At 48.8% G+C, this 15548-nt stretch overlaps 1 protein-coding gene across 2 annotated transcripts in view; it reads right to left on the reverse strand.

The window, feature by feature from the left end:
• ERGIC1 (endoplasmic reticulum-golgi intermediate compartment 1) overlaps nt 1–15548 on the reverse strand; it is a 102455-nt gene that overhangs the window by 21712 nt on the left and 65195 nt on the right. For both annotated transcript variants that reach the window (XM_077823881.1, XM_077823882.1), the window contains exons 4-5: nt 7994–8088; nt 6971–7095 (exon numbers count right to left, since the gene is read on the reverse strand). In XM_077823881.1, the coding sequence (XP_077680007.1) occupies nt 6971–7095; nt 7994–8088 (220 nt within the window). The remainder of the gene's footprint in view (nt 1–6970; nt 7096–7993; nt 8089–15548) is intronic.

The raw sequence follows: 15548 nt of genomic DNA on the forward strand, positions 1-15548 counted from the left end.
CCAGGCCGTAACAGGTCCTTATGCATGAAGTGATCCAATTGGAAATCTTCTGCAAGGACACCGGGTGACCCTTCATCCTATCCACTGTAGCAATGAAGATTTGAGTCGATTTTAGGAAAGGCTTAGTGCATTCTAAATAGAAAGCCAAGGCCCTTCGGACGTCCAGCACATGAAGATGCCTCTCCTCACTGGTCTTGTGTGGTTTGGGTCAGAACACCGGGAGGACGAGGTCCTGGTTCATATGGAAGGTGGATACCACCTTCGACTGGAAGGCCGGGTGGGACCGCAACTGAACCTTATCATTGTAGAAGACAGTGTATGGAGGTCCTGAGATCAAGGCTTTAATTTCAGAGACCCGTCCTGCCGATGTCACCGCCACCAGGAACGCAGCCTTCCGTGATAGGTGGGAAAGGGAGCAGGACCCAGTGGCTCAAAGGGTGAGCTGGCGAGCCTAGAGAGGACCAAGTTAAGATCCCACTGTGGGACAGGAGTCCGTACCTGTGGGAAGAGTCTCTCGAGGCCTCTCAAGAATCTGACCGTCCTGTCATAAGAAAACACCATCTGCACAATGCCATGTGACCCAGCAGGCACAAGCAAACCCTGGCCATAGTCAGAGGGAATGCGGAGAACTCTGCGATGGGGTCCATCAACGTCTGGAACCTTTCTAGCGTCAGGAATGCTCTGGCACGGTCGAGTCGAGCACCGCTTCAATGAACTCTATTCTTTCCACCAGAACTAACATAGATTTTTTGTGGTTCACCAATAGGCCCAGGGAGCGGCACGTGGCTTGCAGCACCATGACATCCTCTTCGACCTGAGACCTGGAGTTGCTCTTGACTAGCCAGTCATTGAGGTACGGGTAGATCTGGATACCCCGACGCCTGAGGTAAGCCGCCACCACGAGCACGCACTTGGTAAACACTCTGGGTGCTGTCTCCAGGCTGAACGGGAGGACCGCAAACTGGTAGTGGTGGGGCCCCACCATAAACTGGAGGAAGCATCTGTGACCTTGAAAGATCGCTATGTGGAAGCATGAGTCCTTCAAGTTGAGGGCGGCATACCAGTCTCCTGCATCCACGGGAGGGGATAATAGAAGCCAAGGAGACCATGTGGAACTTTAGCTTCTTTAGATACTTGTTGAGATCCCTCAGGTCCAGGATGGGCCATAGATGGCCGTTGGGATTAACTAGTACTGGGAATAGAACCCCCTTGCTCCTGTACACGAGAGGAACTTCTTTTACTGCACCCAGTTGTAGCAACCCCTTTACCTCTTATGCAACAAGACTCTCATGACAAGGAGCCCTGAAGAGGGACAGGGAAGTGGGGTGGGAAATAAACTGTAGGGTATAACCCTCCGCCACAGTATTGAGGACGCAGCAGTCTGAAGTTATAGGCATCCATGCGGGGAGGAAAAAATAAAGGCAGCTGGATAACAACGGAACAGACGGATCTGGGGTGAAGTCTGGTAGGTCACCCTCAAGTGCACCCTCAAAACTATAGCTTGCCCCCCTGCTTATTGCAGATTGAGCCCGACTGGGCAGAGGGAGGAGGTGGGTGGCTTGGGTGGCGCTTGTAGCCCCTACTCTTCTTATGGGGGGAGCTCCTTGTGGGTTTGTCTCCCTTGGGCCTGAAATTGCTGCAGTTTGAACCACTTATGGGCTGGACCTGGAACGTACAGCCCCAAAGTTTTCAGGGTAATGTGGGAGTCCTTAAGGCCATGCACTTTACCATCCGTCTGTTCTGCAAACAGGACCTGGCCATCAAAGGGGAAGTCCTGCATCAATTGCTGAGCCTCCGTTGAAAGACCCTCTGTTGACAGACCGAGAGGAGCAGCCAGGATGCCCTTTGCATGGAGATGGCCAAGGCCACGGTACGAGCCACGGAGTCTGCTGTGTCCGAGGCTATTTGGAAGGCCGCTCTCACTGCAGCAGTGCAGTCTTCGAGGATTGCCCGGAATGCCTTCCTGGACCCTTTGGGCAGCGAGACCTCGAGTTTTGCCACAGACTGCCACATATTGTAGTCGTAGCAGCCAAGGAGGGCTTGGTGGTTGGCCACTCTCCACCTAAGGCTGGAAGACTAATACATTTTTCACCCAGACAAACAGTCTCTTCAAGTCTTTATTCTTGGGCGTAGCCCCGGGTTGACTCTGGCTCTCCCTCTGATTAATGGCCTCAACTATGAGGGAGTTTGGGGCTGGGTGAGTATAGAGATACTCATGGCCTTTAGTTGGCACAAAATATTTGCACTCAGCCCTTTTTGAGATGGGTGGAAGGAGGTGGGGCTTTGCCCTAGGGCATTAATTATTTTCAATACCCTCCCATGTAGGGGTAAAGCCACTCTAGCAGGTGACGTGGAGCAAAGGACATTGAACAGTGAGTCCTAAGGCTCCTCAAGTTCCTCTTCCTGGAGCCCCTGGTTACAGGCGACCCTCTTCAAAAGCTCCTGATGAGCTCTGGTGTCATCTTGTGGAACTGGGTGAGGGGCACCCGTAATCGCTTCGTCTGGCGATGATGAGGACGAAGCCAGGGCCAAGGGATCCACCACATCCCCTGGTGGTCCAACTGGCTGCTCCCCTAGTTCCTCAGGGGACTTGGGGGGGGAGGGAGGGGCTTCCCCTGCGGGTCCTCCACCTCCAGAGGAGGATGGGATGCTGCAGCTGATGGCCTATCTGAGGCCCCTGCCACCAATCAGGCAGCCTGGGAAGGCTGAGTGAACCCCCATGGATTCCAGGGGTACCACGCTGCTGGCCATTGGCCCAGAGGCTACGGGTCAGTTGCAGTACTTTTGAGGTCGACAGTACCACTGGTGCAGGGGCCTGTCCTGCTACCAGGGACTCCTGATCAGCACTGGAGTTGCAAGCGGAACGGATGCTGCAGAATGACCATAATCAGCTGGCCTGACGGCACTCCTCACCTCGGTGCCTGCCGCTGTGCCTCGGCACTGACCTGTCTGGTTGGGACGAGTTCCTCCCAAGGGACCCTGGGGATCTTCGGCGTTCAGCGGATCTACGCCTCACACTGCTTGAGCTGTACCAGGATCTAGAGTGGGACCAGGAGTCAGAGCAGGCCAGTCGTCGATAGGATCTCCCCGATTGAGGGGATTCACGTCTTGGCAACAGGTGCTGTCGGGTGGGTGACCGGTGACCCCATTCCACCGATCGATCGCAGGACCGGTGCCGCAACATTGGAGACCCAATGGGTTGGTCTCAATGCTCAGGCCGGGAGGCGCGTGCCATGGCAGGTCTGCACCAGGTTACCAGCAAGCTGCACCTCAAATCCTGCTGTTGGTGCCCAGGGTCTGGAGACCGATGAGGGCTTCTCTGAGCCAGTCTCCCGAAGACCGAGGCATGACAGCTCCATGCGGGCGAGCGCTGGTGGGATGTCATCCGCAATGGGGAGCGGCGCTGCTGAGGCAGGGAAAGTTGGAACGGTCCCAAAGGTTTGGTACCACCAGAGCCGGTGTGGGCGGCACCAGAAGCGTCCGGATCTCTTGCGCTGCCTGCAGGGCCTCAACAAGACTTAGAGCTGACAGAGGCCCTCATCACCATCTGGTGTGGCAGGCATAGTACGGGAGGGGCTCGACCGCTCAACATGAGCTGGGGCCCGACTCCCTGATGGAGGTGTCAAGTCGCCCAACACAGATCTTGGCTCTCCGCCGGCCCTCTTCTCTCCCTCCTGGGAAGTGGGAGATCTTCCCCGCGCGGGCTTCTTGGCCAGGGAAGGAGATCGGTGCCAGCTCGTAGACGGCACCAGCGGGGCACTCCATACTGATGCTGCAGTGCTCAGGGCTGAGTCGGATCTCTGCTCCCGTGTCAGGGTCAGTGCCAACTCCATCAGGAGTGCCCTAAGATAGATGTCGGTCTCATTTTTAATTCTGGGTTTGAACGACTTAGAGATGCGACACTTGTCGCTTGTGTGTCCTTCTCTGAGGCATCTTAAACAGCTAAAGGGCAGGTCGCTGATTGGCATGGGCCGCTTACAACGATCACATGGTTTAAAGCCTCGGGATCGGGGCATGCCCTGTCTCTAGGCTGAGTCCCATCTGGGACCAACTAACTAGAACTATACTAAGGGTAAATACTAAACTATTTTACAAAGAAACATTTGTGAGACACACTGAATTAAGCAAAAGCTAGCCGAAGCAGCAGAAGTTCCAGCACCATCACTGATGGCAAGGAGGAACTGAGGGTGGGGGGAGCTGGTGGTGCCCCTTATACCACGCCATGCAGGCGCCACTCCAGAGGGCATCGGAGCCGGTCCCCTACGGATACTGCTGGGGGAAAAACTTTTGGCACATGTGAGCACACACACCTAACATGGAATGGAAATGAGCAAGTACTCGAAGAAGAACAGTAACTTCTGCATACATAAAAAGGAAAAGGAGTACTAGTGGCACCTTAGAGACTAACCAATTTATTTGAGCATAAGCTTTCGTGAGCTACAGCTCACTGTAGCTCACGAAAGCTTATGCTCAAATAAATTGGTTAGTCTCTAAGGTGCCACTAGTACTCCTTTTTCTTTTTGCGAATACAGACTAACACGGCTGCTACTCTGGATTCTGCATACATGGATTTCACCTAAGGGCTTCAGTTGCCATGACAATGTAAAGCAGCTGCTCTCATGTCGTTTTTGATTGGATCACTCTGGAATTCAAAGACACTTCAGAACATGATTACCAGAACTGCACCATGAAACCTTTCAACAGAGTCAATGCAATTGCTGCTCTGAAAGGGCCAGGTAAATCTTCCTTGGCAGCTCAGTGCAAAGGATTGGTGTCAGAAGAAAAAGATCTTGAGTGCTGATGTGGTTGGCAACACCTAGCAACAACTGATGCATTGTAGAACAGTAGTGGGAGAATTACCACTGGAGCCATTACCTTAATGATCCCGATAGCTCTGCACCAGCGGAGACTGGCATATAAGGGAAGACCACATGGTGCTTAGTTTAGATCCGGGGTTCTGAAACTGGGGGTTGTTACCCTCAGGGATTATGAGGTTATTACGTGAGGGGTCGTGAGCTATCAGCCTCCATCCCCAAACCCAGCTTCACCTCCAGCATTTATATTAGTGTTCAATATTTTTTAAAAATGTGTTTTTAATTTATAAAGGGGGTCGCTTGCTGTGTGAAAGGGGTCACCAATACAAAAGTTTGAGAACCACTGGCTTAGATCAAAGCAAGTCTAATCCAAATGGTTGTATGAACACCCGGATACCACTGGGAATGCTCGTATGTGTGCACATGATGTGTGTTACAAGCATACTAGGGAAATGATACTGGGGATGAAGAAGCATAGTCAACATTTAGAACCACAGAGACTCATCTCACTGCTGCTCTCTGCATTCTCTCCCATTCACTGTACCCACCGGTTGTCTTGCCATATGCTATCATACACTTGTTAGACTCCAATGGAGCAACAATTAAGCATGTGCTTAACTTTACACACACAAGCTGTCCCACTGAAGTCAACAGGACTAATCACATACACAGAGTTCAGAGCGGCTTAGCTATCTGCAAGATCAGAGCCTACGATTGTAAGACCATGCCTTCAGTATGTGTGTCTACAGTGTCAAGCACAATGAGACCTAAATCCGCGACTGCGGCCTCTAGACCCTATCATAATGCGAATTAACCCATGCTTACACAGCATGGCTTGTCCTCTTCTAGTGGCTGGACCCAAGAAGTTTGTAAGTCCATACAGCCTTTTTGCTAACAGACTGGGATCTTTTAGCTCAGGCAGTAGAGGTTCATGCTTTTAGAGCCAGAGCCCCTGGGTTTGACCCCTGCCGCCAAAGACCACCCCCAGGAGTGATGTATTACCCAAAAATTAAAGAGAGTCAGGCAGATCACCCTATTCCTACTTTGTGAGAGAAGAACATACAGCAAGCCTCCTGGCTCTGACCTGTGCCGGAAAGCAGACACATTACACGTACCAGACAGGAACTTCACTTCCTTAGCCTACACTTCAGAGAGCTCTCAGACTTTCAGAACAAAAAGATGAAACTGCACTGAGCTCTATCCCAGCTTAGTAGCTAGTCAGTCATCAGTCTCACTGGCTGCTTAGTGGGAGAGAGAGACAAAAAAGACTATGCTTCAAGGAACAAGTAAGTCCAAATCATTTTCATGCCACAGCGTAAGCAAGGGACTCTGCCGGTTATTTTTAGATGTGATTTAACATGCTCTGGGAGGGGGAAAAGGAAGCAGGATTTGGCTGCCTCTGTGGTACATGACAAGGCGTGAATAAAGCCGTCAGTGAGCCACACCCTTCCAATCCCCACACCCCATTTAGTCATCTGCAGCATTACATAGCCAGAGTAACCAATTCTGGACACACCCATCCCGGAGAGGAACCTCCCTAGGCCTGTATATTCATTCCCTCAGAGCATGCCAGAGATCCATTTCTACACAGCACATAGGGTGCACGCACGTGGGTGTTCATGGCACCCCATCTAAACACGAAGACATTTCTGTCAAGCTGGCATCCCCAAATGGGGAACATTCCAATCATTCTGCAGTTCTTGGAATAGGACAGAGTTTGGATCAGAATGTGCCAAAGCTCTTTGCACAACAGTGAATCATGTACTAGAGGTGCTGTGATTATGGAGGGCAAACAGCAGCCATTCTGCATTCCCCAATAGCTCATACACAACCTAAGACATTAGAGCCTGTTTTAATGAAAGGGGCTGTTGGCCACAACACAGGCCTGTTTTCTGCTATTCAAGAGGTGACACCTGGAATGTTGTTCTAGACAGGGGTATATGGGCGATTTATTTAATACTTCTATAGGTCTAACTGTGCAGCCTCTCCTCCTAGTGCTATACTGCAGCATCAGAGAGCTGAGCTCATGTCCTGATTTGAAACCACAATACCTGCAGAGCCATTCAGATGTGGGCTTTCAGGAGCACTTTGCATATGGGGCTTGCCAGCTGCTCCCGAACCACCATACACCCACAACCGGTGTCATTCACACTCACCTTGTTGATGCTGAAGTGGCCCTCAAACCTGCAGCCATCCCCATTATTGAGAGGTACTTTCATTGAGTTGTCAATATGACCAACTTCGTGCCTTCCCATTTCATCCTGAATGTCCAGTCCAACCACTACCCGGTTGGGAGGGGGAAAAGGGAAAGATAAACGTGGAGAAAGTTACAAACAGGAAAAGGTGTGCACAATTCTTTGTGGAGCACAAACAACTTTTTCCTGGCATTCAACAGAATCGTTCAAGTAAATTCACCTCTTAAAGTAAAGGTCATTGCTGCTCATCAGCAGCGATGGAATAATCACCAAAGAGCTTTTCAGCTTCAGAGTATTTTATGAATATTAATTTAGACATTACACCCTTGGGAGGTAGGCCTAATTCCCATTTTTCAGATTGAGAAAGTGAGGCAGAGAAGTTAGGTTATTTGCCAAAGGCCAAATGTGATATCTGAGTCAGATAGCTGTGATTATAACTCAGAAGGTTTCTTACTCCTGGACACAAAACAGCAGACCATGAAAGAGGAAACCAGATTTAGTCAGATCTCACTAAGGGAGGTGGGTCACTAGTCAGAACTGAAGGAAGACAGAGTCATATTCCATTGCTAGGTAGGGTCGCAAGAAAAAGATAACCTGGCTTAGAATGTGAAGTAGTAGGGTATTTACAGAGACTCAGCCACTGCAGAAATCTGACCTCCCTCCCACACCTGGATTGTGTAAGCATGAGCCACTGGGTTATGTAAACACGGGCACAACTGATTCCCTATAGAGATGACGACACACTATAGAAAAGACACTCTCTAATGCCTCTCTCTACAGTCATACGCCTCAGAAAGGGAAGAACAATACACTGGACAAGGTAGAGTTTTTATTTCTTCCCTAGGAGAAAAGGGCAACAACATTTCATCAAAATACAGGGTGGGGATTGCTCCCAGATTTCACATTAAATGAGTAAATTTAGAGCTTTGAGTAGCCACCTCCAGAAATACAGCAAGAAATCTAGGCCTGAACGGAGACACTTACATTCACAGTGCAGGTTCGGTAAGCTGATGTTCAGATTCACTTCTATTTTACCTCCGCTCTCTTTGTCTGGGTCGTCTACGTAAAGCTCGTTAACTCTGCAGGGAGATGAGCACAGACGGTTTCACTTTGTAACTCACACACACTGCTACTCTTCAGTAGGGGAATTTGCTCAGGGAGGGAAAGTTAGGGCTAGTTTGTGTGACAGATGCTAAAAAACTCAGGAATTAAGTGAGAAGAAAGCCTTTCCAGAGGATATGAAATCAGATGGGTATAGACACTAGCAACCTGACTCTATAACTTGCACATAGCAATTGCAGGACAGAGGGACTTTACCCACCTCACTCACTACAGTAGGAAACCAAGTCAACCACTTGCTCTAACCAAAAAAAAAAATTAAAAAAAGAAGTTATATACTTCCCCCAAAAGGGGCTTCCACTTGTGACATGAAATAAGACTGCTCTTTCTAGAGGTGAACGGCTAATTAGTGCATCAGCCCTCTGCATTATGGGGCTCCTACCCCCCTTAGGAAGAAGGAAGCCTATAATCTGATATATACAAAGTTGTAGCCCTGTCTGTCCCAGGATATGTTGGATGTAAGATGTTCTGAAGAAGAGCTGTGTGTGGCTCAAAAGCTTGTCTCTCTCACCAACAGAAGTTAGTCCAATAAAATATATTATTAGAGAATCAGGGGGGGTGAGGTACTATCGTTTATTAGATCCACATTTGTTGGTGAGAGAGACAAGCTTTTGAGCCACACTGAACTCCTCTGAGGCCTTGTCTACACTACAGAGTTTTGTTGACAAAAGGCAGCTTTTGTCAACAAAACAGTGAATGCATACACACTGCGATGGGACCTTTGGCAGCAAAAGTGCTCTGTTTTGACGACAAAATAAAACCACCCTGATGACAGACATAAGATTTTTTGTGCTAATTTTTTGTCAACAAAGTGCCAGTGTAGACACCACGCTTGATTTTATTGGTGTCCCACAATGCCCATCCTGACCGCTCTGGTCAGCAGTTTGAACTCCACTACCCAGCAGCCAGGTAAACAACCATCTGCCCCTCCCCCTTAGAAGTCCCAGGAATTTTTGAAATTCCATTTCCTGTTGGCTCGTCATGGAGAGGTCACATCGCATTTTCCCAGGTGACCATGGTGGCTTATTGCAGCAAACGCTCTCCTGCTGCACCTCTACTGAGCTGTTGGATCTGCTCAGTATCTGGGGAGAGGAGTCTGTGCAGTCACAGCTGCACTTGAACCGTAGGAATTGGGATACCTATGGGCAGATTTCTTGAGGCTTGTGCGAAAAGGGCTATGGTCGGGACACGCTGCAGTACAGAGCAAATATAAAGGAGCTGAGGCAGCGTACCATAAGGAGAGGGAGGCAAACCGTCGCTCCAGTGCTGCACCTAAGACCCGCTGGCTCTACAAGGAGCTGGATGCTATCCTCTGTGGTGACTCCACCTCTACTGCCAAGAGCCCTGTGGATATTTCGGCGGGCCTGGGGGTAGGGGAAAGAGGACCTAACCCAGAGGACAAAGTCATTAATGAAGAGGTGGAGTTAGACACAATGTGGAGCGCCCGGTGGGTCGCCCGGTGGGGCAGGCTGTCAGGAACTGTTCACCACTCTGGAGGTGTCTAGCCAGTCCCAGCAGTTGCTCTCCAGTGAGCAAGAAGCAGGAGAGGAGACACCTGGTAAGTGGCTGTGGACTGTGTAGCGCAAAGCTGAGTTTAGGGTGTAGAAATGTACAAGGCTAGCTGAGTTTCTGTGTGCTGGACATTCCCCTGTGCAGCTAATCAGGATGGTGAAACAGGGGTGTTGATGCACACGGGAATCCTCCAGAGAGATCTCTAGGAAAAAGTTTCCTGGAGGTATTTGGCAATCCTCTGCCGAAGGTTCCTTGGCAGAGCTGCTTTGTTCCTTCCCCCATTGTAGGAAACTTTCCCTCGCCGTTCAGCAATCACTTGTGCAGGGACCAAAGTGGCACACAGGCGAGCAGCACAGGGACCAGGGCGGAAGCCACAAGCATGTGGGAGGCTTGCTTCCCTGCTTACCCTCAGGAGTGAGAGATCTGCTACAATGACCCTCGCCTGTGGAAAAGAGTGGGAGAATTTTAGAATTTTTTCCCTAGTCGGCTGCAATGCAACCCTTGTAGGGGAAAAGAGCACCCATGTAGAGCGCCCCCCTCTGCCTCCCTAGCCAACACTCACCATGCTTTGGGTGTTCACCAAGATGTTTGCTTGCCAAGGGTCAGTGAGAAAGTGATTATGTTACCAGAGGTGTATTTTACTGAAATGTTTCAATGCTGTGCGTGAACTTAATCATGCTTCGGCAGTTGTGGCCTTGAGGACCACCACACACGCACTGGCTGAATGTCTCCACCAGATAAGAAAGCACCCAAGAGTCAGCAAAGAAGACATGTTCCGGGAGGTACTTCCCTTCTCCAATGCAGAGAAATGGGAATGCAAGGAGTGGAGGGAAGCCGAAAGGCAGGACAAGAAAGAAAATCAGGAGTTTGTTAAGGACAGTACTGAGCAGATGATTAAAATCATGGAGGAGCAAACGCAGATGCTGAAGTCCTTCATAATGCTGCAGACTGAGCACATGCGTGCCCACCCTCCCCTGCAGCACAATCAGAACTCTTTTCCATGCCCTCCCCCCAAACTCTGCCAGCACAGTCATTTCCACTGTCGGGAATCCTCGGTTTCCCCTTCACTCCACCGCCTTGGACAACTTTCATAATGATAGCTGGACCTACACACAGATCTGAAAGTCTGCCCTTCCCTGGTTCCTCCTTTCCCACCAAGTCATTGTGTGTGTGTGTGTGTGTGTGTGTACATCCGTGTGTGCTGGTGTGAGTGTGCATGCTGTTTCTTGTGCAATAAAAGGAAAGTTTGTGAACGGTAACTCATCTTTGTTTGTTTCCTACAAATTGAGATAGCAGGCACTACCAATACATACACAGGCAGTTTAATCATTTGCTTACTGGAACGTAAGGCCCCAAATGTCACCATTGCTTCCTAGGAAAACTACATGTCATGTAACATTGCAGCACCAATCACAGAGATATACATGACTGGTTCTCATTTTCAAAGTGTTGCCTCAAAACCTCCCTGATTTGAATTGCCCCCCTCTGATAGCCCTGGTATCTGGCTGCTCAAAATCAGCAGCCAAGCTGTCTGTCTCAACACTCCACTTCTGAGCAAACCTTTCACCGTTAACTTCGCAAAGATTATGCAATGTACATCATGCGGCTATGACCATGAGGATATTATATGACCATATTATCCTCACTGAGGTCTAACCTGCCAGAAAGGCATTGCCAGCGCGCCTTTAATCTGCCAAAGGCACATTCCATGGTCATCCAGCACCTACTCATCCTGTTGTTGAACCGCCTTACTGCTGTCCAGGTTTCATGAGCCAGGACTGTAAGGGGTATGCTGGGTCTCCCAGGATCACTATGGGCATTTCAACGTCTCCCCCTGTAATCTTCTGATTTGGAAAGAAAGTCCCCACTGTCAGCTTGCTGTACAGGCCAGTGTTCCTGAAGATGCATGCATCACGCACCTTCCTGGACCACCCCGCATTGATGTCAGTGAAACGCTCACGGTGATCCACAAGCACCTGCATCACCATGGAGAAGTACCCCTTCCTATCGATGTACTCCGTCACAAGGTGGTCTGGTGCCAAAACAGGAACATGCAATTAATTGCCCTGCACACTTGCATTAACACAGCCTCAACGGTCAACTTTCCCACTCCAAATTGATTCGCAACCAACCGGTAGCAGTCTGGAGTCATCAGCTTCCACACAGTGATCGCCACACTCTTCTCCACCGATAGGGCAGCTCTCATTCCGGTGTCCTTGTGCCACAGTGCTGGGGTGAGCACCGCACACAGTTCCAGGAAGGTGGCTTTCCGCATCCAAAAATTCTGTAGCCACTGCTCATCATCCCAGACCTGCATGATGATACAATCCCACCATTCAGTGCTTGTTTCCCAAGTCCAAAAGCGACAGTCCACCTTCTGCAGCTGTTCCGTGAATGCCAAAAGCAGTCTGAAGTTGGTCCTATCCATATCAGACAGCATGTCAGGCAACTGGGAGTCTTCTTCAGTTAGGATCTTCGTGATTAACTGCACGGCCATCCGCAATGTCTTCATGACAGTTATCAGAGCATAGGAGAGCAGTGCGGGATCCATCCCTTCACACAGAGATGGCGGGGTGAACAGTAAATAAGGGCCTTTGAAAAAATGCCACAAAAGAAAGCTGGAAACCCATGGAATGTTGGGACAGAAAACAATGCATCATGGGACACTGAGCCTGGTCCCTAGATACACCGTGATCAACTCTGCCTTTCCACAAGGCCTAGTGGCAGAAGGGGTCGAGGTGGACTATGGTAAAGGTACCCACAGTGCATTGCTCACACTGTTGATGATGGTGTCCCAACTGTGGATGTCCCAACTGCTGACAGAGGGAGCGAGTGTGAACATGTAATACCAAGGGTTTTAGAGAAAGAAGACTGCCACCTGTCCCATAAGGGTATGTCTACACTGCCCACGTTACAGCATTGCTGCAGCAGCACTGTGATGTGGGCAGGGTAGTCACGCTTTACTGCCGGGGCAGAGCTCTCCTGGAGATAAAAAAACCCACCCCGAACAAGTGGTAGTAGCTTTATCGCCAGGAGCTGCAGCTGTCTATATTGGCACTTTTCAGCGCTAAAACTTTTGTTGCACAGGGGGGTGTTTTTTCATACCCCTGAATGACTAAAGTTTTAGCACTGAAAGTGGCGGTGTAGACACAGCCTTAGAAAGGCCCACTTGTGCAGCTGATCACAATCAATTTTTGCCACCCACATTGGGTGGCAGAGGCAGTTTGTGAGATGGGACATTTAGGATTAGTCTCCTCACCTGTGATTAACCCTGCCTGTGCTGGAAAGCTGTCTGAGCTCCTTGCTGGAGGGGAGAGATGTTTTAGGTTTCTCCGATTCGTGATTCCTAACTTTCGACCCTTCCTTTTTTGGCTGGTGTGCCCCTCTCCCACGCCTCCAATTTCATCTCCTTCCCCTGGTGACTCACTTGGAACTCTGCATAGCACTTCAAAACAATGGCATGACATTGAGATGAGGAGCATTTAGGCTAGAAAATATCAGGGGAAAGATTCCTGGATAGCGAGATCCAATAAACTGTGGAACAGTTTTCTGTGCGTGGTAGTATTATATTATAGCACTTTGCACCTCACATGTAAGATGACAAAACACAGACTCAGGTTGGGAGAAGGAATATTTAGGGTTGGCACAAATCTTGTTAGTTCCACCATTTGTGCTTATTTTGAACACTTAAAATATGGCAAAAAAATACAGTGGAGAGACAGCTGGAAGCCCATTTGCGTGGGAGATTTAAAAACTAGTCCAAATAAAGCTCTGGAGAAAATATTGTAGGGAAAATCCTGCACAGGACCAAAGAGATGTATAAGATTACCGAGGAGATCTTTTCGATCACTGTGCTATCCAGCCAGACCAGATAAGCACATTAGTGGATGTATCTGCCAATATGTGATATATATGATATAATAGTCTACTTTTTGCAAATATGCTTTACTATCTTCAGCAGTGAGAATCCCACGTTACTTTTCATCTAGTGCTCAAAAGTGTGCTAAGCCCTTTTGACAAACAAAAAGAAAAATGGTCCCTGGCCAGAGGAGCTAACAGACAATACAGATGAAGGGCGCTAAAAGATGAGGCAAGAGTGCTTTTGCTCTTAGGGCCCATCTCTGGACCATGAGCTTCTAGCTGGTGAATGGCATGACTTATTTATCCAGAAGGAAGTGCAGAGAGAGATGGGTTTGCCTACACGGAAACCGGTAACTACAGGTTCAGTTGAGAAGATAATGATCACCAGATCAGTGAATTTGATTGGCGTTTGACTGAAACCAAAATAGTGTTGGTGTTCAGCTCCACATTGCTACCGTCTCCTTTCTGTTAACTGGCCTGACAAGCTGTTGGTAATAGTTACCTAATATACATTTCAAGTGATTAATAAAAATGACACAGAGGGAAGGTTTCAGAGTAACAACCGTGTTAGTCTGTATTCGCAAAAAGAAAAGGAGTACTTTTGGCACCTTAGAGACTAACCAATTTATTTGAGCATGAGCTTTCGTGAGCTACAGCTCACTTCATCGGATGCATACCGTGGAAACTGCAGCAGACTTTATATATACACAGAGAATATGAAACAATACCTCCTCCCACCCCACTGTCCTGCTGGTAATAGCTTATCTAAAGTGATCATCAGGTTAGGCCATTTCCAGCAGAGGGAAGGGCAAGTCTGCTCATCTGTGACCTGGTTAGAAGTTTCTTGGCTGGGAGCTCCCATTCGTGCTAGAGGATATTAAGCCTTCTATGTATTTATTATTGAGAGATTATGTAGTGCCAAAAATTCAGGCATACCTGCGACATGGCTTCCAGGAGTGACCTCAGCCAAGAGAGGCATTAATCCTAACAGAAATGTTGCAGCTTTCTACATCCCATAAGTGCTTCCAGCAGGCTCCCAGGCTACCAGTCAGTCAGTCTGTTTCATAATAGTGTCCGGCTTTCTCCCAGCTCTTCTCCGCTGTCTGAGATTTAGGCCACACTCCGTCACTGCTTTGGGCAGTTTAACATTACCACTGTAAAGGCGCTTCCATGCCCAAGCTAGCAATGGAATGTGTATCAGGTTCAAGAATTCATTGATCACTTCAAAGAGCTGTGGTATACTCCAAGGACATCAATATTTCTATTGGGCATTTTCAGGTTATGAGCCAGCAAGAAAGTCAAATGCAGCTTCATACATGATTAACCCTTACTTCTCTCCAGGGTCAATTATAATAGGGTACTGGAATAGTTCACATGATATAATTTGTGCTTACATAATGCTTTTTCATTTGTGGCTCTCAAAGCTCTTTACAAAGGGACGTAAGCAGTAGAATCACTTCCATTTTAATAAACGGGATACCTGTGGCAGAGAAGTATGGCAATTTGCCCAAGGGTGCAAAGCCAGTGACAGAGTCAGGAACAGAATCTAGGACACCTCACTCCCCATTCCATGCTCCATCCACCAGGTCACAGCTGCATGCCTAATAATGAGCTATAGGCTTAGCTTGCTAAGGGAAGGCCTCAAAGAAAATGTCATCCCCCTTCACTGAACTGGAAGTTTCACTCCCCAAAGACACACTGGAAACGTGCAGCTAAAGCAGAGCTCTCGTGTCAAGGTCACTCTTTCTATGAACTCCCCCTGAGCCACTACTAGGGTCTTCATGGAACTGGTAGATTTCTGTATTATGCCCCTTTATTTAATTTATTTCTGTATTATGCCCCTTTATTATGCCCCTCGCTGTCCAGCTGCCATCCTTCCCCCTAATGCCAAGAAGGGGAATTAGGAGTCTCATGGATTCTTCCCATTATTTAAGCAGTCAACACTGATGTGAAGTGGGAAATAATATGTGCAGTTTGTGACACAGTGACAAGCAGACCTTGCTGGAGGGATAGAGACTCCAGCAAAAGAAAAGGAGTCGGCCCAAGG

This window comes from Eretmochelys imbricata, chromosome 8 (assembly GCF_965152235.1).
Source record: "Eretmochelys imbricata isolate rEreImb1 chromosome 8, rEreImb1.hap1, whole genome shotgun sequence".
Classification (NCBI taxonomy): Eukaryota; Metazoa; Chordata; order Testudines; family Cheloniidae; genus Eretmochelys; species Eretmochelys imbricata.